The sequence below is a fragment of the Neltuma alba genome, unplaced genomic scaffold (genome assembly GCF_004799145.2).
Source record: "Neltuma alba isolate B1F8T4 unplaced genomic scaffold, ASM479914v2 tig00011396_pilon, whole genome shotgun sequence".
Classification (NCBI taxonomy): Eukaryota; Viridiplantae; Streptophyta; class Magnoliopsida; order Fabales; family Fabaceae; genus Neltuma; species Neltuma alba.
In genome coordinates, this window is record NW_021636085.1 from 163,920 (window position 1) to 188,269 (window position 24,350).

The following is a 24,350-nucleotide window of genomic DNA, read 5'->3' on the forward strand; positions in this document are numbered from 1 at the left end:
GAAGTATTCATAGGATTTCGCTTCGAATGTGCTTTCCTCAAAAGACACTTGCTACGTCTGGGATAAACTTCTTCAATTCGAGCGTGTGCCCCTTGATTTTGAAGTTATTAGTTGGCAATAGCTTTCAGCCTTTCTATACGCTACTGCCTCCCATCATAACAAATGAATTCACAACGGTGAAAGTGGTTTATGTGGTTTCATTTCATCATATGCATTTTGGTCTACTCTCCCTCAGAAAATTACACAGAAAACTATGGATGCTAAACCAAAATGCGGAACCTGCAGAAGGGGTATCTTGTTTCCCACAAGTACAACTGTATATCGTTGCCATAAGTGCCAGACGATTATTTGTTCACGTCCAAATGAGCAAGCAAAGATTAACTGCTCAGGCTGTGGGGGAGAATTTATAGTTCCCATAAAGACTACTGCATACCGATGCTCTATCTGCCAAGCTGTTACTACGACTTCAGGGCATGGGCAATGGAGCTCTGATAGTCCAGTTCCCGGCCAAAAGCTAAAACTTGGTTCTATATTGTTCAAACATAATCGGCCTGACAAGGTGATGTATTGAATTCTTTACACAACAGTATTTTAATTTGAGAGTATCGAGATTATTGAATTGTCTTCAGGAAGTTTTTCTCGAGCATTTTACTTTGCTACCGCATAACGGGGTTAACAGACATATGCTAATATGCAGAGTCATCAGTTGTCATCATCTTCAACAGGGTCCTTCACCTTGTCTACCAGATGTAAAAAGCGAGCAGTGCTCTGCGGAGTTACCTACAAGAAAAGGAGATACAAGCTCAAGGGAACCATTAATGATGTTATGAACATGAGAGAGATGCTGGTTAAAATATTCGATTTCCCTAAAGAGAGCATACGTATACTCACAGGTGTCTCTTGAAACCTTTTAGCTGGTGATACTATCTTGCGTGCTCTTAACTGTTAACTAATATTTAACTTTTCTGCTCGAGTATATGCAGCTTCTCTGAACCCATAATATGTTAAAATGTCCTCAAAAGTTTGTCTTTTGAGCAAAAGCCAATGAATAGCTTGATAAATAAACCTTTACTTTTCCCTTAAGACTTTTATTTGGGAATAAGACAATATGAACTGAACTCCGAATCACCGGGTTATTAAAGACTCTGAGATAGCATCAAGATCTACTGCTAAAAAACTACGTAAAACCTCATATGTAGTTTATTATAATCTTGAACTTCGATAATCCACGGTAAGGTATCTTTGATAAAATTTTGAAGATGAAGAGATTATTATCAGTTTGTTTCTCAAAGCTTTGAAGTAATCTAAATGTAATTGTCATTGAAGCAATTTTTTAGGTAGCATCATTGATGCAAATTTGTCATTTACCAGGGTTCTTTCTCCCTTAGCATCTGATATCTCTTGTGTCCCATAAGTAAATGCTCAACTTTTCCCTTGTTTAATATTGCAAATACTGATATACAGATGAATATCTTTCCAAAATTAAATAAACCAAATTGCAGAAGAAGAGAAAGATCAACGCTTAGTTCCAACGAAGAAGAACATATTAGAGTCCTTAAAGTGGCTTGTGGACGGCTGCCGACCAGGAGACTCACTGGTCTTTTACTTCTCAGGACATGGGTTACAACAGCCTGATTTGAAGGAAGATGAGCTTGATGGGTTCGATGAAACTCTTTGTCCGGTTGATTTTGTGAGAGAAGGCATGATCGTTGACAATGAATTGAACTCTATCCTTGTTTGGCCACTAAAGAATGGCGTCACACTTCATGCTATTGTTGATGCTTGTCATAGTGGCACAATTCTTGATCTTGCCTATGTCTATAAACTAGAGAAGTAAGTCCATTTTGGGTATTTTCTCTGTTTGTTCTGTTTCCAACCAACCCAACTTCGACTTCCTTGAAGTCAAAATGATCAATCTCTACACCATGACGGTTTCAGATCAAACGATTGGTATACCTCGGGCTTGAAATTTTGTTACGTATCTGGCTCTCAACTACTTCATTATAAAGGCCCTAGGAACATTTCCATTCAAATGCCCAAGCTACTAAATCAAAGCCCTTAACCTGTAATATTTAAGGTTAATACAATCTTTAGTTCCTCAAGTTTCAAATCATAGATTTTGATCTCTTAAGTTTTTTTTTCCCAATTTACCCCCGTAATTTAATAAAACCTTGGATCATTTTGTTCCTTGAGGGACTAGAACTTATGGTTTGGAACTTGAAGGTCTAAAACCAACATGAGAACAAATTTAAGGGACCAAAAATTATATTAACCCTTATATTTATTATAATCTGGTAACATTTGTTAACTGCTTGCAGCCATGAGTGGGAGGACAACAAACCACCTGCAAAAGTGCCTATGAGAAAGCATACAAGTGGTGGTCTAGCCATTTCTTTCAGCGCTTGTGAAGATAATCAGATTGCTGTTGATACAACAGTAAAATTCTTTTTTCTTTTTCTTTTTCTTTTTTCCCCCCTATTTTCCCCGCACAATGCAATGTGGATGCTTATTCAGTACTTGTTTTGACCGACTTATGCAGGCTTTTAGAAAGGGAATGCATGGTGTTATGACATATCTTTTTATAAAAGCAATCAAAGAAAACCCAGATATAACATATGGAGGGATCCTAGAGAAGGTCCGAGAGGGAATTGCAGTGGTTAATCAAAAGAGCTGTAATCCCAGAATATTTCATCGTCGTCACCGGCATTATATTTCTCAGGTTGGTTCCTTTCCCGTTCATTGATAGTACTAGCGGGAGAATATATCCTAAGATACTGTTGAGCAGGTGATTCTCTGACTTCTTCACTAGTAGGTGATGATGGCTACCTCGCTAGCAAAACATCTCCTTTGTAAATATAACTGTCATACCCTTGCCGATAAACTTAAGCTTCCAGGTAGGTTGATAAATATCGAACATAATCTTTAAAACCCCATGCCATGTGAGTAGAATATGATTCTTCCCAATTGGGAGATTCTGTCCAGCATAAAATAACCAAACATACAACTCTCAAGCAAGCAGGAACTTTCTGCAAGTTTTCTTGGGCCAGAAGTTTCTCTTTTCAATTTCTTAAGCACAGAATCTGATTATATAGTTCATCAATGGTAATGAAAGTAGCATTGGGTTAACTCCTAAACAATATTAAGAATATCGTGTAACCACCATTCATTTTCTCCTTCCGAATCATAATTAGCATGCATGATTTATATTAACGTGAATTGAATTTACGTGGAAATTTTCAGGATACTATTCTATCCTCATCTGAAAAATTTGATGTTTTTAAGAGGACATTCGCATTATGAGCTGGTAAGGTGGCAATAACAATCTTATCCGTACAACTTTTACTGTCTATTCTGTCATGGTGTTTCCTTCTAGTAGAAGGAGTTCTTGTTTTGTACAATCAAGCGGAGACAATGTTAATTTTTTTTTAGTTTCTTAGTGCAGGGGTTTGCAAACATGGAGTTCTGAAAATAGATCTTGAGATCATGAATGGGGAAACCAGAAATTGAAGCATAAACTGGGTACTTACTCTGACACTTTCAAGTAAACACTTTCAAGAGCGCAAGGGAAAAATGGAGAAATTCACGAAGAGGAAAACAATTTTTTAGAATACTTAACAGGACATCTCTGTCACTTTACTTCTTGACCCAATATTCCTCCCGTTCATCTGTACCACCCATGCCATGAATGTTACGTATGATTTCATGATGTTTTTGCTTTTGTCATAACCTAACTCAGTAATTGGATAAATATATATCATATTCAGTTTAAACGAGAGACAAAACTTTATAGAATATTTTGTCATTCCCCAATAGAAAAAACATTTTGTCGAGAGAGTTTTGCTGAAGAACTAATCATGTAATGGAAGTCGTGAAACATATTTTTATGTTGGGTGTTTATCTATAGCAAACATTCTAAAAATATAAATGATTTGTATCCTCCAATAAGCAAAGCATCTTTGGTTTCCAGAATCAAGAATCTGGTTCCTGCTTCCTTTGTAATGAGAAAGTAAATCAAGAACAGAAACACTTGTTTTAGTCGGAATTGGCATGCTATGAATGGTCTCTATAAATTTAAAAAAGTTTTCACAGTATTCTTCCCCATGAGGACGCAATTTCCATGAAGTGTGAATTTGTCCGTAGCAGCTACTGCTTATGTCCTGTAGCATTGTATCTTTATGAGAATTAGAACTCTGGTTATAATTGAATTCTTCATAAATGTTGTAATAAACCCATTGTTTAATAGACATAACATAATTTTGTTCTATATCAAGTTTTAGGTAGAATTTTTGTCTTGTCAAAATATTGTAGTCTTGCAGAGATTTTCTGTACTAATTGTTGGCCTAATTTGGTTTTATGATCACCATGTCCAGTCATAGGGATGCAGACGTGGAATTGCATATGCAAAAACTGTGTCATATGAGACATTGCGAAGACACAACTTCGATATAAAGTGATAATTCTTTGGTTAGGTGATGTTTAATTAAGACATGTCAGGATGCATAATACGTCTTCACAAACTAACATGCGTAATGGATGAAGTGACGATTCTTTGGTTAGGTCGTGTTTAATTGAGACATGTCAGCTTACACACTACTACACAGACTAACATGCCTAATGGCATAGAATACTTTTCATAACATGTAAATATGCAATTTTCAGTCTAATCTATTCCTTTTCTCGTTGTGACATAATGTAGGCTGGGCAATAAACAATCGAAGATGTACAAACACGGTCCCACTCCCCCCCAAAAAAATAAAAGAAGTCTTAGCAATTGAAATCTAATTGAACAGAATGCATGATTATTCCCCACGCCTTAACAATTGACATCTAATTGTGCATAATGCATATTAATTAACTGGCCCCAGGTAAAACAATCACTCTAAAATGACTCCAACGAGATGTTTTCTGTTCTGGACATTGACCTATCAAATAGTTCAAAAAATGAGCATTTGAATAATTCTTGAGACAGAGTAGCAGATAATCAATATGGACATATTTCCCTCGATTTCCTCAACTAATTAGGAATTTAGTTCAAAAGCATGTGTTTCTGTAAAAGGACTCGCACGAAGGATGAAACCTCTAAACACTGCGTTTACTCTGACTAATGCATTCAGTTTCAGAAGTGTTCTAGATTTCAAGGTGAAGAATGGAATGCAGAGAAGAGGGGTCAAAGTTGACAATTTTATCAAGATATCATCCACTTCCTCCAATTTCCAATTTGGTACTCTACCTTCTTTTTAATATCATTGTAGCACCTGAAAGCATGACAACCTTCTAGTCCTCGAAACATTGTGCAGATATTATTTTATTAGCCTGAAAGGATGATGTTGGAATGAAATCATATTCTCTGATTACTGAAGTGAGACCAAAAAATCTCACATTGAAAATGACACAATATTCGGAGGATTGCACTAGTATTTTTGTCCAGATAAATCATTGGCCAACGGTTCACAGCCGATTATGAGTCAAAGTTTTTAAATTTATAATCATATTAGAAAGCTAGAAATCACGGATTGCTTATTTTGCGGTTCATGTTTTTATTCTTTGTCTACTGTTATATACATTGAAATTGGCAGCAACAAGAAAGTCAAGATATTCTATCTCCACTATAAAAAGCTAGAGGAATCTGATTCTATGCATGGCTCTCCAATCCCCAGAACAGATAAGATTAAATTTTCATAGAGGTACCTCTAATGAGAAGTCTCCTATGGTTTCACGTTTTCTAAAACCTTTCCTTCTTTTATTTGCCTCACCACTCTTAAAAAGAATACAAAAGTAAACCAGACCATGGCAGAGAGAAAAGAAAGGTGCGGCCACTGCGGAAGACTACTGCTAGTGGCACCAGAGGTTCACACCTTCAAGTGTGCAGTGTGCCATGGCATCACTCGGATTGGTCAAGCCAGCAATACACTGAGTCTGGTTTATAACTCTATGTCTCATGCTGCAAACAGGTTAAGAGGGTTCATAAATACTATGATCACTGGTTCATTTAACAGCAATGTAGGCTATGGGATACCTAATTATGGCTATTATCCTCAGCCTCAGCTATTAAGGCCACCAGCTCCGTTGGTTCCTGCCTCTGCATATGGTTCAAAGAGAGCATTGCTGTGTGGAATTTGCTACCATGGACGAAGTTACAGGCTTAAAGGTTCTCTAAATGATGTTAAGTTCATGAGATATTTTCTTATCAACCAGTTTGGATTCCCTGGCGACTCCATTCTTATGCTCACGGGTAATAATTTCATCTCAGTTAACAGTTGCCTAGCTCTTACAGTGGGTCTAACTCAGTGTAAATTATTTATAATGTTCAATTAGTCCTATGAAAGTGTCTTAATTAGAAAAGTCCACGTGTCAGTCGGGTTGGCTTATTTATACGTATCATGGCATAGCACTATGACAGTGGTTCCCCCCCCCCCTCCCTAAAGTATGAAGCAAATACAAATGTACACTGTGATATCTAAATTTAGCCAAATGAAAAATTCGGGATAAAACCTGTTTCGAAATGACAAGAAAGAAAATGGCAATGAGGTACTGGTCTAATTTGAATCATTAGATCTCAGTTTGCTTCGCTCTACACTAATTTCGAACATTTAAAAAACCTATCTTCAGATGATAAGGAGGAGAAAAACCCACTGAAAATCCCGACCAAAAAGAACATTCAAACAGCAATGCGTTGGCTGGTCGAGGGTTGCAGGCCAGGGGACTCACTGGTGTTCCACTTCTCAGGGCATGGCACACAAGAAGTGGACCATAACATGGACGAGATAGACGGGTACGATGAAGCACTATTACCAGTTGATTATGAGCTCAATGGGATGATACTTGATGATGAGATCAATGCAACGATAGTCAGGCCACTGCCTCGTGGTGCAAAACTTCATGCCATTGTTGACGCATGCCACAGTGGGACCATTCTTGATCTACCTTTTGTGTGCAAAATAAGCAGGTTAGTTGTAGAAAGTCTTGTTTTCTGAAACCTCCTGTTCTTATTGTGAATTAAGTTCTTGACGTAGGTCATGATGGAGAATAAACGAAAAGGAACAAAAATTTTCACAGTACATCAGTTTGATATGTTAATACATTAATGCTTCCTTTTTGATCCGTAAGGGAAGGGTTTTACACCTGGGAAGATCATTCACAGCCGAGGGCTGATTATAAAGGTACAAGAGGAGGGCTTGCAATTTGTATATCAGCTTGCGATGATGCAGGATCCTCTGCAGATACATCAGTTCGTATAATTCATTTCTCATTCTTTTGACTTTCATGTGAATTGATCAAAGGTGTTTGTGAGCATCATGGACTTACGTGGGGTTGCCTGTTTTTGGTAGGCCTTTGGTGGAAAGGTTGTTACTGGTGCCTTGACTTATAGTTTCATACAAGCAGCGCAAAATGAACCAGGATTAACCTATAGTCGCTTGTTCAGTGCCATTCGTGCTGCAATCAGAGGAGCTAAAGTTGGTATAGTTGCCCTAAATGGTCCCATCATTTCACTGCTAAATAAAATGCTAGGCATGGATCGCATCAGACAGGTATTGCATATCTAATATCTATAATATCCATGCTGTCATTATCCATAAAAAAGTATTGCCCATCTACAAACAACCGTTTTAATAAAAAATTACATTTCCTTTTTTATTCATTTTATTCATTCAATCTTGTGCTACTGCCATCACTTGGTCTATCTCTGTACATATATGAATATATATCAGTTCGTAATATTGGATAATTCATCATGATATGTGAAGTTGACGCTACAGAAGGTTTTGAATTGGGCTTTACAGGATGCACAACTATCCTCTTCTGAGAAGTTTGACATACATTCACAGCGGTTTGTGCTATGACTTGGTTTCCTCACATCATTGCTCTTATAAGCAATTATGAGTTCATTCTCAAGTTGAATGAAAAAAAAACAACATTAATTTTCAGAAAATCTTGGACAAGTTGTTGGCCTTTGAATAGTGGAAATTGTAGTCCACATTTAGTTACATTTTAGCTTTGATGGAAATTAATTTCTCTGTTGCATTTTTATATCATGTTAGTGGCAAATGTCTTTACCAATCTATGTAGCCAGCATCCATATTTGTCATGCATTGGACACAAAGAGTATGTTTGGATTACCGTTTGGAATGAAAAAAAACCTATCGGAAAGCGTGAAACTACAGTTTGTGACTTATTTAGGACCAAATGGTTGTTTAGATGGGACTAAAACCCAACCAACTTCTGGCTTTCAATCTCAGTTGGATTCAATGGAGGAAAATATGACTTTTCGATTTCAAACTATAATTTCACGCTTTCCCATATATTGTTATAACTGAACTCACTTTTCTATTTAATCATCTAAACAACTTTTAACTTTTTTAACTGACTTTTTATAAACACCTATCCAAATATAAATCAAATTATATTAACTGACTTTTACTCCAACTTCAATCACAAAAGTCAGTTAGACTAAAAGTCAATTTTACCGAATACCAATCCAAACACAACCTTAGATAGTACCATTTTGGATTCTCTCTTGAGCTTTCTCTCCAGTCGTTTCTGTATACAAGTAAAATTCTGTTCATTCCATTTCAATTTATACAGCTTTTTTTTTTTTGGGGTGTGTGGAGTAATTTCATATTTTATAACATAAGAAAAAATGATTCATTAATGACCTTGTCCCAAAACACCTGCCATTAATTAAGTGTGAGTTAATTAGGGATTAGTATTAAATGAAAGTCATTTTTGAAAGTTTGCATTCTTTATAAAAATTAAGAGTTCGAACTATATCTTCTTGGTATTCACAATTTATTTCAAAAACATCTTATAAATTGAAAGGGAAGAAGTAATAAATTTGAGACTATAAAAACATGGTTTACTGTAAAGTATTAATATTTTGCATTACTTTGAAGCATCCAGACAGGAAGGTAGAAAAATGATGGGAGAGAATCCGAAGACTTTTCTTTTCAATAAAAATACAAATACTATTAAGATAAAAAGATTATAACATAGAGTTAATATACAGCTAATAAAAGAAAATGGAAGAATCACTCATCATAATAGAAATCGTAGTAAAAGATTTTAGCATGGTAAGAAAATCATCCCAAATCGGAAGAAGGGAGAATCCAAATAGTTTATAGCATGTGAATTCTAAAGGTATACACAAGCAAGAAAGGAACAACGTGAGAGTCCATTTTATTATCGGGCTCTTTTTTTTTTAAAAAAAAAAATTCTTAAAGTATGCTAATGCTATCTTCTTGTCTTGTTTGGTATACATGATGAAACAAATTTTTTAAAAAAAATAGTTTTTGGTCTCTGTTTTAAAAATAATATACATAAATTTTTTTAAATAATAAAGATTGGTATAATTCATAATGATGAAACTCACTCAATTAAGTTTTTACCTAAAAAAATTAATGGAAATTAATTATTAAATAAAAATTATAAATATATAATAAATATAATTGGCAAGAACGGGAAAAATAATGTATTCTTTTTCCATGATATCAAAATGGACTTGATCCAACATGAATATCACTCCCTCTAATCTTAATAAAAGAGCTAGATAACTAATTTACAGATATTAAAAATTAGTTAAATTTGTTATTTGTAATAAATATTTATTGATTTCTCCATAATATTTTATTCTAATCATGTTCATTGTAACTACCTTTAAGTAAGAATCCCTTACAACGTGCAAATCAGTGTGGATATTCTGGAAAAAAAATTACTCTTCCGATTCTTAATATAAGATCTAATTATTGAGTTAATTTTGGTCCTAAATATAAGACATATTTCTCATATTTATCAATTTTTTCTAAATTACTCTTATAGATGCTTTATTAATCATAATTAAGTAGAAGAGAGAGATATATGATATCAAGGAAGACGATTATGGTATTTTAGGAAAAATATATCACATTTATTATAATTAACTAATTTATCTCACTTTCTCAATCTAATCAAATTAGTTAAATATGTCTTATATTAAAAATCAGAGGAGTATAAATTTAGAAAACAAAATAAATTAATGTTTTATATTTGGAATGAAAGTAAATTTGTTATTTAGGATAGGGGGCAGTATGGATTCTTGTACTGGGAGCATAGAAAGCAAATTCATCCAACTATAATTTTGCACCCAACTAAATAATGGAAGATCCATAATTTCATAGCTCATACTTCTCAACTTTAATATGATATTCACTTTTATTTGAGATCCCTCAAAAGTATTTAAAAAATTATTTTCATACAAGCTGAAACAAGATTCTTCTTATATACTTATCTTTAATTTGGTAAAATTATTTCTAAAAAACTAATCTAAACAGTACCTAAATCAATGAGAAGATGTAGAGCTTAGGTCCTATTCGAGTAAACATTAAAATTACTCTTCTTAGAGAAGCTTCTTTAAACCATGTTGAAAGAGCTAGAGAAGCTTATTTAAACCATGTTGAAAGAGCTATCCTCAACTGTGACTCTGCAATCCTTAATTTGATGGGTATTATTGTCAGATACGTATCAAAGGAAGCAGCGCGGACTTAGACTATTGACTGCCCTGGAGAATCAAACATCGTTTGAAGCTCTTTTTCGATTTGGTTTTTTGGGGATTGATGATCAAAATTAGTAAGATCAAGGGATAATTAATCCCATCAAGAAAACAAGTCCAACGCCTATAAATTTCTCCGTCATTATTATTGCTACCAACAATCTCGGATGATATTAAAAACGCATAATATTATTATTATTTTAAGGATATTTCATTTAGTTTCGCCTGTTCATACCTGCAGAAAGTCACTAGAACCATAATCATACGACAAAAAAAAGGCTTATAATTGAGGGAAAATTGATGATGCAGATTCATAAGCATCCAATGGCTCCGATTCGTGATCCGAGCCTTTTTTTCAGACACGTGTCGCTCTTTTGTCCATCAAGTTATTTAATTACTTAATTATGACTTGACAATGATTGGCCATTTTGGAATCTATTTACTCCCTCCGAACTTAAAATTTAAGATTCTTTGAAGAGAATTTGCTTCCTCGAACACATAAGATGCTTTTCTAATTTGTCCAGGACACCAATTGAGTTTTCTATTTTTACCTCTTACTGTGAGCCGGTGGCGCCCTCTCAAGTCCCTTGGTTTATGGGTGGTTATGAGTAGTTTGTATTCCTCTTTTTTGAGACTCCAAACGGTGTTTAGTTTGGCAGGGTTACAGCTGATTCAAATTGGGACTTATGCTCCGTTTTGGATAGAAAGAAAAGTTGGGAGAAAAGAAAATAGAAGGAGAAAAAACAAAGAGAGAAAAAAACTAGAGAGAAAATATTATCTTCCTTTCTGTTTAGAGGGATGAGAGAAAATAGAAAGAAAAAAAAAGTAAATATATAAATGATTAAAATACCATTATTCTTATATCAAAATATATCATGTTATAAATTAAATTAAATATCATGGTAAAAAATCATATTAGTGTTAATATCATTAAATAATTTAAAATCAAATTATTTGATAAAAATTTATTACGATGTGATTATATTGTAAAATCCAAATAATTTAGTAAGTAAAATTAAAAAGAAAAACTTGCATTAAAGGTGGAATGTGATATTATTACACTATATTTGAGGAAGGTATATGGGCAATATGAGTTTTCTTTTCGTTTTCTCTCCATATGTGGAGAGAAAAATTGGACAGAAAATAAAGTGGGTTCCACATCTTATTTTCCTTCTTCTCATTTTTCTCCCTTCATCCATATAGAGAAAAACTCATTTATTCTCCTATTTTCCTCCCCCATTTTCTCTCCATCTAAAGATGGGATTAAGCTTTGATTAGTCTTTAAAATGCGGAACCTTTTCGGCCCATGTGTTAATATTTATTCTTTCAGAAGTTGTGGGGTTAGTGTTTCTTTGGGCTTACTCATATTAATCACATGTGATTCATGGGCCTTTCGCCCTTTCCTTTATAATCTTTTTTTAAAGGTCTACACTTTTAATAATTTCCTAATTAGGTTATGAGGCATCATTAGAAATTTCTAAATATTGTTAAATAATCAGAATGCTTCTCATTAATTAAAAAATTGATTATTTTACTCTTTCAAGTTTTCCCTCGTCTCGTATGATTATTTTTTGCAACTAAAAAACATATACATAATTTTACAGTATTTAGAATTTGTAAAACAAAACCTTCAAAAATATTCTAATAAAATTTTTTGAATTACAACACAAATAGCTCTGAAATAAATATTTTTTATTTTTTTGGTAAATATTTATTACAAAATTTTAAAATATCTTAATTACAAGAAATATTTGATACTAAGTTATTATAAATAACCTTTTTCGGTTGGAATCGCTTAAGTAAATAAAACTAACGAAATTATGAGAACACAATATTAAATATTTCTTGTAATTAAGATATTTTAAAATCTTAAAATAAATATTTATCAGAAAAAAATAAAAAATATTTATTTCCAGATTATTTATATTGTAATTTAAAATGTTTTATTAGAATATTTTTGAAGCTTTTAGTGATACATCCAAATTTTAAATACTATAAAAACAGTTGTGTTTGTTACTCCTATAAAATAATTATATAAGATAAGAGATTACTTAGGAGGAAAAAATAATTAATTTTTATTTTTAATTAAAAGGAGACATTTTAGTTATTTGACAACATTCAAAAATCTTAAATTGGGCCTCATGGCCTCATTAAGAATTTGTTAAAAGTGTAAGCTTTAATTTTGGTTTAAGTATTTCAGTCAAATTTTACTGGGATTCTTTCAAAAAAATATACTATTTCTGGTTTTTAATATAAGAGCTAATTGACTAATTTAAGTATATTAAAAACATTAATTATGTTAGTTATTTGTAATAAATAAGTTTTGTCTTTCCTAAAATATCCTTGCTAATCAAATATATTAGTTAGAGTTACTATTGTTATAAGGATTACTTTGAAAAAAATGATAAATATAAAAGACAAAGTAGATTAAGGTCTTATATTTATGACTAAAATAAAAATCAAATAAGCGGTTATATTAAAAACAAAAATAGTAATATTGAAATAAATATGAAAGAGAAGCTGCGGTCTTGTAGTCCAAATAACGTCAGGCACATTCTCTTAGGGCATTTTTAAGTATAATGTTGTGAGTTTAAATCCTTTAAGGAGCATATGTAATCGGGGTAGGAGTTATGAAAAAAAAAACAGAAATTATATAATATGTTAAGAAAATCGAATGCATTAATGAGAGAGTTTGACGGTTTGACAGGAGTAAATGTGAAAAAATATTGTGATTTGGCACAACTTTAATGAACGAGTAAAACTGACATTTTTACGTATTTCGATCCAAGATTTAAGATTAAGTTAAATAAATTATGAATGTTAAAAAAATTAATTTAATTGGTTATGTGTGGTTATTAGGTAAGAAGTGTGTATCAATCACTTCTAAAAATTTCGACTAGTACATCAAATACTATCTCCCATCCTTAATATAAAATCTAGTTGGCTAATTTAGATAGATTAAGAAAATAATCAAATTAATTATTGTAATAAATAAATATTTTTTCATAAAATACTCTTGTTAATTATGTGTATTAGCCAAAATTACTATTTAATAAAATTTTAACATGTACAACTACTATAAGGACTACTTTAAAAAATCAATAAATATTAAGATAAATTGGATTGAAATTTTATATTTAAGATGAAATTAAAAGTCAAATTAACTTTTATGTTAAGAATTGAAAATAATGTGAGAAATATAAAAAAGAGAAAAGGCTGTTAAATTAATTAGAGTGATAGGAGAAAGGTATTTCTCCGATTCTTAATATAAGATCTATTTAACCAATTGATTAGATTAAAAAAGTTAGGCATGTTAGTTAATTTTATGGAATATGACATATTTTTTCTAAAACACTATAATCATCTTCCTTAATATCCTCTCTCCATCTTCTACTTGATTATAGTTGAGGGAGTATCCAGAAGAGTAATTTAGAAAAAACTAATAAATATAAAAAATAGATTTTATATTTAGGACCAAAATCCACTTAATAGTTAGGTCCTATATTAAAAACCAGAGGAGTATTAATTAGGAGAAAAACATTAATGTCTTATATTTTTTTGGTGTAATCAAATGTATCTCCAAGTTACTTTAGCCAGGAATATTTAATGTTTATAAAGTCATCCTAACAAATATATTTTCTAATATTTAAACTTATATTATTCTTTTTACAAGGTGAGGCCGCTTCTCACAATAACTAACAGTTGTTGGTATTAATGTCTTATATTTAGTGATGGGAGTAATATATATGCACGAAATTTTCATTACCTGTATCTAAGATATATTTTTATTTTTTAATTTTATACAAAATTTAACTTTTCAATTTGTCAATTTTTAAACTCTAATCTTGTTAAAAAAATGATAATACCGAAATTTTAAATGTTTGCAAAATTTTATGAAACCCTGCTATATAATATTTTTTTCAAAATAAAAATAATTATTTTAAAAAATATTATTCATGATTATGAGGTTAGACGATATTTTTTAGAATTTAAAAAATTAAATTTAAAAATTATATAAAATTAAAAGATTAAACGTATAAAAATCTTTTGATAAAGTAATAGTAATATTCCCAAGAAAAGAAGCCTGGGCGGTGTTTGGATTCTCTTCTTTTGACCAGAAGTCGGTGCTAGAATTCTCAAACTAACCTTATCAGAAACAAATAATTATGCTTGATATGTTTCCATCATTTCAGGTATCAATCGATCGATATCTCAAAAGCTTTGGCAAGATATGACTAATTATTTTGGTCCCGTATTGTCAAGTTGGATATTATGCCAATAATGAAGCGCTTTTTCTTTACTTGGTAGAAGTATAAAGCTTTTTTTAATGATACTTTTAATTATTTCTCCATTTACCATATCCGAATCTAATGTCTTGTTTTATTAAAAAAAAGCACATGAAATGAGAAATTGTCTCATGAAAAAAATGTTCATAATAACACAAACAGGCACGTGTTAACTTTCAACTTTATGATTGTATTTTAGGATGAACATAATATTCTTATGTATCCATTTCATATGTTAAACATAGCTGGTGTATTTGACGGCTCCCTCTTTAGTGCTATACACGGTTCCTAGTGAGCTTGATCCTATTGGGCCAAAGAATTGGCAAGTGAAACATTTAAGTAATGGTTATAAATATGATGATCTCATTTTAATATTACTTTTTTTACTATATAGAGTGAAAAAGTGATATATATTAATTCCTATTTCTTAAAAATGGTCCATCAAATTTATATTTATGTTTGATATGAGAATTCTAATGAAGGAACTTGTCACAGTGCTGACCAATATGGAGCGATTAAAATTTAATGGTCTCGATTTAATAAAATTTTATTTTGTGTTCTTGGTACATTATTATTTTGATAGATTTAAAATTTAAAATAAAAATGATTTTATATTTGGTAAAATTTTTTTTTGAATTTAGACTATTAAAGTTAGTTTTAAATGGTTTATAGGCATTGTAATATTGAAACCAAATCCATTTACATAATACTATTAATGTTGCGTAAGCTGCATGACGTAATAAAAAATATGCGCAAGATTGAAGAATATTTTTTATAACAATTATTGTTAAAAGATTTTTCTTAACTATTCCTCCGATCCTTAATATAAGACCCATTTAACTAATTTGATTAAATTAAGAAAGTTAGGTAAGTTAGTTAATTATAAGAAATGTGACACGTTTTTTTCCTTCTAAAACATCATAATCATCTTTCTTAATACTCCTCTTCATCTTCTACTTGATTATGATTGAGGGACTATCTATAGGGATAATTTAGAAAAAATTGATAAATATGAGAAATGGGTCTTATATTTAGGATCAAAACTAACTCAATAATTAAGTCATATATTAAAGACAGGAGGAGTAACATTAATAGATTCCATCTCTTCCTACATAGGAAAGAATACTCCATAATAATGGAAGAATGTTCTTTTCCATGTGAACACATAAAACATTTCCTTTTTTGATACTTTTTTTGTTAAATGATAACTGAAAATCATAAATCAAAACAAAAAAACAAACTTGGCAAGCAAGACCTACTTTCTTTATTGATACTTCTAACCGTGGTGTCATTTGATTAGGGAAGTGTTTGGAACACTCCAAAAGTACCTTTAAAAAGCATGTTTTCATAAATTGATGTAAATTCTTTCATATATTTATTTCATATACCGTAAAATTATTTTTAAAACTATGGTTTGATTTCTATCCAAATACTCTCTTGTTTTCACCCAAGCACCACTTAAATTTTAATTTTTCATCTGCTTTGAAATATCAAAAAATATATAGAATAAGAAATATCATGACATTCCTATTCCTAATTCAAATTAAATAATAGATACTCTACTGGTCCTAAATATAATATCCATTTTGTAATGCAATTTAGGATTGGAGGAGTATTAAAAGGATGTTCTGATTTTTTTTAAATTTATTTTTCAGAATACCTAACTAAAAATGCATATTCGAACATATATTTTTAAAATTAATTTTGCATCTTTCAAAACAAAAGCTGTTTTAAAAATAGGAAATCAAACCACCCCACAGTAGCCCGGAATGTTAGTTAACATATATAGGCCGGAAGCTTAATTAATGGCCAATAATGTATATACCATTCCTGCATTCTAATATGAATTTTTCCATTTCTTTGGTTCTCTTATCAGAATCCAATTCTGTCTCCACTAAGCATTTGTAGAAGCTAAGTAGATATGATTCTGAAGTATGCGTTCAGCTTTCCATGCACCTTAAATACTCCTCAATCTAGTCGTCCCAAATCACACACAGCTCATCTTCGACATCTCCATTAAGTTCAAATCTCACCCATTTTCTTTCTCAATCTTCAAAAATGGCAGCCATCTCACAAAGATCCTGCTGTGCATGTGGTGCACCTCCAGGAGTGCCACATTATTGCCCAGCCAACAACAACCGGGTCGTCGTCTATGGGTCTAATAAACACGGGGCTCGGAACCGTGTGTACCACCAGCAACTGCCCTGCAGGCCAGCCGTGGCGGCAGTGAGGCCACGGCGACAACCACAGCCACCACTCATGGGTGGTGAGTATTACTATTGCGGCGGTAACAAGAGGGCGTTGTTATGTGGTATTACTTATGGGAATGGACCTCATCCACTTAAGGGCTCAGTGAATGACGTCCTCTTCATGAAAGAATTCCTCATTCAAAACCTGGGATTTCATCCTCATTCCATCGTCCTTCTCAGAGGTATAGAAAATCAAAATCACATCCTTCATGAATAGCTACATGTATATGCACACACATATACATACACATCCACACCTACTTTCTCGGTTATTTAACTAATTTGGATAGATTAAAAAAGCTAAATAAATTAATTAGTTATGATATAATGATATGATCTTTCTAAAATACTTTTGTATAACATTATACTCCCTCCGCTCCTTTTTATAGGAATAATCTTTCTCATAATGATATTTCTAAATATAAAAAATAAATCCTATTTGTTTGAAATTTTAAACTAACTAGTCTTTTCATTTTTACCCCCATCAAATATATACGTCATTCTGTGATAAATTTTCACGCATTATCTTTTACGTGCTCTTTTTACAAACAAGGGTATAATTAAAAAAAATATGTTTTATGTAATTATTACTTTTAACTAAATTTAACTAACATTTTAAATTGTATAATTTTGATAATTGTTCATTATAAGAAGGAAAGAATGGAGTCTTATTATATATATATATATATATATATATATATATTAGTTATAGGTTGTACATTGAGGTCTTATATTTAAAGTTAAATTCAACCATCCATGACTAATTCTCATACTAGAGGCTAAAGGAAGTATACATCTCCATCTTCTTAGGGTTAAGAAGTCTACTGAAGATCAAACAACATGCATGTTTTTTTTATTAGTTAATATTATCTTCGGTTCTTAGTATAAGAGCTAATTGACTAATTTGAGTAGATTAAAAAAATTAGTTAAGTTAGTTATTTGTAATAAATAAGTATCATCTTTCTTAAAATATCCTTACTAATCAAGTATATTAGCTACAACGACCAGTACTACAAGAATTTCTTTGAGAAAAACTATATAAATATAAGAGACAAATTAGATTAAGGTTTATATTTAGGACTAAAATAAAAATTAAACTACCTCTTATATTAAAGACTGGCGGTAGTACTATTGTTGTTGGTCTTTATAATTTGATTAAATTTTGGTTTTAGTCTTTTTAGTTTCAAATTGTTGTTTCTTTTAATCCCTATCGTTTCATAAAGATTTATTTTGAGTGTAACGGTGTTAAAAATACAAAGACTAAAAACAAAACTTGTTAAAAGTGCATGAATTAAAATTAGTTTTAATTTTAGTCTTGATATTTAATCTTGTTAACTCAAAACAAGTCCTTATAAAACTATAAGGAAAAAAATATAACAAGGATTACATTCAAAATTTGATCAAATTGTAAGGATCAACATTAATATACTAACAACACCCCCGGCCTTTTTCCCAAAACTATATATTGCGGTTAGAATATTCTTAAAATCAACACATTTATGATTTTAATCCGACAAAACCGAGTAACAATGTGGTGCAGACGATATGTATAACAACCCAAAGACAGTCCCGACAAAAGCCAACATAATAGAAGCCATGAGGTTGCTGGTGAGGGGTTGCAGGGAAGGAGACTCCCTCTTGTTTCACTACTCAGGACATGGATCCAATGTGGTGGACGACGACGGCGATGAGGTCGACGGCTACGACGAAGCAATATGCCCTGTGGATTACGAGAAGGCAGGCAAAATTGTGGACGACACCATCAACGACATCCTCGTTAAGCCTCTCCCTCGTGGCACCAAACTTCACGCCATTATTGATTCTTGCAAAAGTGGCACTGTTCTTGATTTGCCATTCATGTGCCGGATGAACAGGTTCGTACGTTACTCATCTGTTTCATTCATGTTCATGTAAATATGATTCATGTAATACATGGATACGATCCAACTGGTATTTTATTTACATGACATGATAGCATACTCCTTCTCATCCTTAATATAAGAGCAATTTAATTAATTTAGGTAGATTAATAAAGTTAATTATAATAAATGTAACGTGATCTTCCTAAAATATTCCTATATAACACTAGATTATACTTCTTTAGTCCTTAATACAGGACCTAATTATTGAATTAATTTTGATCCTAAATATAAAACTCATTTATCATATTTATTAATTTTTTTTAAATTACCCCTATGAATGCTCTTTAAAGGCCTCAACTGTAATCAAGTAAGAGAGAGAATGGGGATATTAAGGAAGATAACTATGGTATTTTAGAAAAAAATATATCATATTTTTTATAATTAACTAATTTACATAACTTTTTTAATCTAATCAAGTTATAAATAAGTCTTACGTTGAAGATCGGAGAAGTATATCAGTTTATAAGTTAGGTGAATTAATCTAAGAAAAAATGATAAATATGGAAGACAAAAAGTAGATTAAGATGGTATATATATATTTATAATTAAATCCAACCATTAACTAACTTTTATATTAAAAATAGGTGGAAGTACATTCTCTGTTTGTATGTTTGTTCATATCTCTGTGTGTGTGTGTGTTAATGACGTTTGGTTTGTGAAAGCAGGTTACGTGAATACATGTGGGAAAATCAAATGAGAGGGAGAGGACATCGTAAAGGAACAAATGGAGGGACTGCCATTTGTATATCTGCTTGTGATGACGATGGATCAACTGGGGATACCTCGGTGATGATAATTGATTATTATTATTATTATTATTATTATTATTATTATAGATTCTATACACTTTAAAAAGATTAAATTTGGATCATCCAGATTTCGATACTCTTCACAAGCACTGAAGCCACTTTAGTGTAGTTATATGTATGTTAGGTAGGAATTAAGGAATCAATATTAAAGTTTATTAATTGGTTGTTGCTGGTGAAATAGGCATTTGGAATGGGTGGTGGAGCCTTGACTCACAGTTTCATCAAAGCCATGAGAAACCAATTAGCCACTACGGGTGGATTGAGTTATGGACACTTGCTTCATTCAATGCGATCCATAATCCTCCAAACTAAGCAACCCTTTGCCTTAAACTCTTACCACCAACAATTCCACATCAACCATCGCCAGCACTATTCTAATGTAAGACCTTAATCTATGTTACGGATCATTAAAATCATATATAGCCTTAGCGAATATATATTTTATCTATAATACTTATTATTTCTTTTCAAATTTATCTAACTTATCAACTATAATATATAATTTAGTGTGATATAAGAATATTTTAGGGAGATCACGTTGTATCAATCTGATTGGTGACTCTATATATAGGAGGAGATGCTAAATGAGGATTTTGTCTTGATTTGATTTGCAGGAGCCACAGCTTTCGTCTTCTGAGACGTTTCAACTACATTCAAAGTCAGTTGTAATATGAACCCACCCATCAACTTCAAATAGTGAAGCCCTCATCACGTCTCATGAAGCAACAACATTAATACCAACTTGTGAGATATATATGTATTGTAGGAGTGTTGACAAAAGAAAAAAAGGGGGTATGAGTTCAGAGTGCATGTTTGCAAATAATGTACTGTGTGGCCAAATCATGCAACTACTATTACAATAAAAGAGCTTGTTTGTACATAAAATTTGAGAGATATCAATTATTCATCGATCAATCCATCATCATCATCAATCAACTTCAATCATCAACCAACTTTACTCTTAAAATCTTGTAATACATGTGAAGTAAAAAATGGGTTGGTTCGGATCTAGCAATCAATGTAAATGAATATTTTTTTAGAAAGAATTAAAATGAGGTTCTAAAAAAAATAATTATTAAAAAGTATAATAACAACTTAAATAGCATGTAATAATAAGTTTTAGAGTAAGAAATGACAACTTTTGATACTTGTTTTATAATTATTTTCCTTTTTTGAGACCTGATTGTAAGTCTTCCTATTTTTTAGAGCCATTAATTACACATTATTAATGATTATTCCCTTCGTAAACTGCATAAACGCTTTCATCAATTTCCTTTTTGTAATCAGTATCTTTTTTTTTTTTTTGGTTTGTATTTGACTGCTTAAGCAATCATATATACTACTATTTGCATCCGTGATCTTAGGAAATATACATAGAAAAGGGATCGGAAGAACCCATGGCAGAAACTGAATATTTCAATTGCCATCGTTTTCTTTCAAATATTATTTATTATTTCATCTGGTGCTGATGATTTGTTGAAATAATAAATATGAATATTTATGATTCCTTTTCTATATTTCCCGATAGTTCAAAATACTTATGTTTTTTGTTTCCAGATATTTGACTTCAAGGTTCTTCTACTTTTTGTCATTTTTGATTGGTTCGTCAATTGCCCGGTTATTTGATTTTGTTTAAGTTAAGTCTTTGTTTTGGTTTTTATCTTGGAATTCTTTCATTAATTTTTAACCGGAGTTATAGTTAAGACAGACGTTTATCTTTGTCATAAATTTATCTTTTTTGTAAACTAAATACGTATAATGATATTTTTTGTTAAAAAATTGATAGTTAGTAATAGTATTTGTTAAAAATTGATAGTTTAGTAATAGTAAATAAAATATCATTAATTAATATTATAAAAAAGAAAGAAACTTTTGTGGAGGCTATCCATGGAAGCAAAACTCAGAGCCTCAAATGGCAGAATTTCTTTTATTCCTCCTCACATATTTGAAGAAATTTTGCTGAGACTAGAAGCTGAAAACCTATTTATATTCGCTTTGGTTTGTAGCTAGGGACTGGAATGAGCTTATTACTAGTCATGATTTCATATCCTGTAGGTCAAATCGAATTTTTAATTACAGAAACCAAATCCTGCTTATTATTAAAGCTAATTGTCGCTTCAAAAGAAGTTTTGAATGCAGATTTACTCATTTTCCATGGTGCCAATGAGTAACCTATACTCTCCACTGTACTGGGATAACGATCAATTCAATTTTTTTCGCTCAATAGAGAGTCCCACCATTGGTGCTTTTAAAGGCACAAGAGTAACGGGTTACTATACCTAGCCAATAGACTACCTTTCAAATTTATTCTTTGAAACCCAACTGTTCGAATGTTTGGTTTTAATAATCGCAGGAATGACTCTAGAGTTGTCAACTTTTTTATATCATAGTCATTATGACCATATTGATTCTGTTTGGGTTTTCTTTATTGAAGAGGCTTGGTCTTTTTTATAAAATAACATTCACTTATGTCTAAGTCACTAACTACAAAATAAATAATTGATTAAGATAAAATGAATAATTAAAATTAAAATTAAAATAAGAGAAAGTCCTAAATATTTGCATAGAAAAAAATAAAAACCAAGCAGCTAAAAATTAATAATATCAAAATGTTTATTATCTTTATCCTCATCCTCATCCTCATCCTCATCACTATCATCAAGATCAACAATATTTGATTATTTTTCACTACAAACGGGCTCTTTTTTAGTGATAAAAATATCAAGATTTTGGTTTTCATCACTTTTATCTAAAATAAAATTATGCAGCACTTACGGGTATAAATGAGAGCTTGAGTATTTGTTAGAATAAGAGAATTTTTTATATTTTGTTCAGACATGTGAATTTATGGTAAAAGAAGATTCACTAGCTACTATAGTGATTATAATGCTAAGAATATCAACTACCATCTTTGAAAGAATTAAAAATTGATTTTAGTTGTTCTTCTACTAGTTCAAGACATCTAATTCTTATTAATTATCTAGTTTAAGTATTAGTTCTTTTAAATAATTTTTTATTTCAGACTTGTTCCTAAAAGACTGATCCATAATTATACAAATATCTTAATAATAATTAAAAAAAACGCAGGTTCAAAAGGCTAACCCTCAACCTTAATGGGCTAGTTTTTTTTTTTTGAGCCCTAACAACTAATCCTTTGAAGCCCAACGAAGATCGATACTACAGCACGTATATAAGTTTGAATATGGTTCAAAGGATCCATTAGATGTAATTTTTTGCTATTTAATTTTCATATGATATTAATTAATTAGATTAACTTAAATATGCCAAAGATATTATTTTATTTTATGTCAAAGTCTATATATCATGCATATTGATTAATTTTTATAAAATTTGAAGATCCATCGTATTAATTATTGTCCCCTAATCGTCATCATACAATTACAATATGAAAATATAAAATTGTTGTATTCTTTGTATATAATTTTTTCCTACATCTTAGATGTACTGTTTCATTTTGTACATTTTTCTAAAAGAATTATAAAATTATATATAATCTATTATTTTATTTCTAAGTCATAAAATTATTATAAAAAAATATTAATTATCAAAAGAATTTACAGAAAATAGAGAGTTTAATCAAGCATATAAATTATACATATTATTAATTATTTAAAACCTTAGCGGCCCGCTGTTTTGAGGATAACTTCCCCCCTGGATAGACAAGAACAAACATATACCAATTTGATAATATTTCAGGAAGGAATCTCAGAAGAAATTAGAAACACACGTCTCCACCCATTTGCTACTGAATATATCTCCAAGTTAAAAGCCAAATGTATGCAAGCAATACCACTAATCCCCATTGATTTTTCAAATTCTTTACGCATCTTTTGGTTTCCTCAGCTACGTATAGAATCCTATTCGCTGCTCAAAATTTCACTAATAAATATTAAACTAATCACAATAAAGAAAGGGAGAAGCACTATGGGATTCTAAGCAAGAATACAATCACAAAATAATAAAATTCCATAAGTGTGCAATGATGAGTTTTGGTGTGAAAAATAACACTTATATTGAGGTCTTATGCTCCACTTCTTTTCTAAACGTGGCTCTCTGTCATGTTGCTCTTTGTAATGTCCTAATTAACTTCCCTTTTTTTTTCTTTTTATTATTAAATTTTATATAAAATAAGTGATATTCTACAGCAATAAAATGATGCAGTTTTAAATTTTATATGATTTTTTAATGATATAAAATTATGCATTTTTTATTTCTTTTCTTTAAAAATTCTAAAAATTTAAAATCACATAATTTTATTGTCAAAAGGGAGCTTTAGAAAGGCACATAATTGGCACATTAGAGGCCTCAAGTCCAATTCTACTATAAAGAGATCCAATAACCAGAGATATATACAAACATACATACATACATACATATATATATATATATGTATATATTCCCTCTCCACCTTCAAATTAATAAATACGAGTGCATCTGATTCTGATACATGCGTGCCTCACCATATACACATGCATCCTAATATATATACCAGCTTCAACACACAGTATAATTATGAGTCACCGTTTACATTGATATATATA

The 24,350-nt window shown here is 31.1% G+C and overlaps 3 protein-coding genes across 6 annotated transcripts; all 3 read left to right on the forward strand.

The window, feature by feature from the left end:
* Positions 1-84: 84 nt before the first annotated feature.
* LOC114712824 (metacaspase-1-like) lies at positions 85-5,359 on the forward strand. Of its 4 annotated transcripts, none has more exons than XM_028897374.1 (7): positions 85-559; positions 698-893; positions 1,503-1,833; positions 2,319-2,436; positions 2,540-2,719; positions 3,241-3,304; positions 5,121-5,359. In XM_028897374.1, the coding sequence occupies exons 1-6, from the start codon at positions 254-256 to the stop codon at positions 3,298-3,300; spliced, it is 1,191 nt and encodes a 396-aa protein (XP_028753207.1). In that variant the 5' UTR covers positions 85-253; the 3' UTR covers positions 3,301-3,304; positions 5,121-5,359. The 4 variants fall into 4 exon arrangements, with proteins under 4 accessions (XP_028753207.1, XP_028753208.1, XP_028753206.1 ...); XM_028897375.1 differs by lacking the exon at positions 5,121-5,359 and adding an exon at positions 4,371-4,797; XM_028897373.1 differs by lacking the exon at positions 5,121-5,359 and adding an exon at positions 3,430-3,706.
* LOC114712826 (metacaspase-3-like) lies at positions 5,128-7,992 on the forward strand. Its single transcript, XM_028897377.1, has 6 exons — positions 5,128-5,221; positions 5,767-6,232; positions 6,610-6,946; positions 7,108-7,228; positions 7,329-7,529; positions 7,782-7,992. Exons 1-6 carry the CDS (start codon positions 5,147-5,149, stop codon positions 7,839-7,841), a joined length of 1,260 nt encoding a protein of 419 aa, XP_028753210.1. The 5' UTR covers positions 5,128-5,146; the 3' UTR covers positions 7,842-7,992.
* An 8,874-nt stretch (positions 7,993-16,866) lies between these two features.
* LOC114712726 (metacaspase-1-like) lies at positions 16,867-20,179 on the forward strand. The gene is made up of 4 exons (XM_028897273.1): positions 16,867-17,239; positions 18,598-18,931; positions 19,645-19,765; positions 19,970-20,179. The coding sequence occupies exons 1-4, from the start codon at positions 16,867-16,869 to the stop codon at positions 20,177-20,179; spliced, it is 1,038 nt and encodes a 345-aa protein (XP_028753106.1).
* Positions 20,180-24,350: the final 4,171 nt, after the last annotated feature.

Excerpts from the sequence above, each read along its gene's own strand:
- LOC114712824 (XM_028897374.1), top strand. The coding sequence starts at position 254 with ATGGATGCTAAACCAAAATGCGGAACCTGCAGAAGGGGTATCTTGTTT. Across the intron at positions 560-697 it reads AACATAATCGGCCTGACAAG|AGTCATCAGTTGTCATCATC; the intron begins GTGATGTATTGA and ends GCTAATATGCAG. Across the intron at positions 2,437-2,539 it reads AGATTGCTGTTGATACAACA|GCTTTTAGAAAGGGAATGCA; the intron begins GTAAAATTCTTT and ends CGACTTATGCAG.
- LOC114712826 (XM_028897377.1), top strand. The coding sequence starts at position 5,147 with ATGGAATGCAGAGAAGAGGGGTCAAAGTTGACAATTTTATCAAGATAT. Across the intron at positions 5,222-5,766 it reads TTCCTCCAATTTCCAATTTG|AATACAAAAGTAAACCAGAC; the intron begins GTACTCTACCTT and ends ACTCTTAAAAAG. Across the intron at positions 6,947-7,107 it reads TTTGTGTGCAAAATAAGCAG|GGAAGGGTTTTACACCTGGG; the intron begins GTTAGTTGTAGA and ends TTGATCCGTAAG.
- LOC114712726 (XM_028897273.1), top strand. The coding sequence starts at position 16,867 with ATGGCAGCCATCTCACAAAGATCCTGCTGTGCATGTGGTGCACCTCCA. Across the intron at positions 17,240-18,597 it reads TTCCATCGTCCTTCTCAGAG|ACGATATGTATAACAACCCA; the intron begins GTATAGAAAATC and ends AATGTGGTGCAG. Across the intron at positions 18,932-19,644 it reads TTCATGTGCCGGATGAACAG|GTTACGTGAATACATGTGGG; the intron begins GTTCGTACGTTA and ends TTGTGAAAGCAG.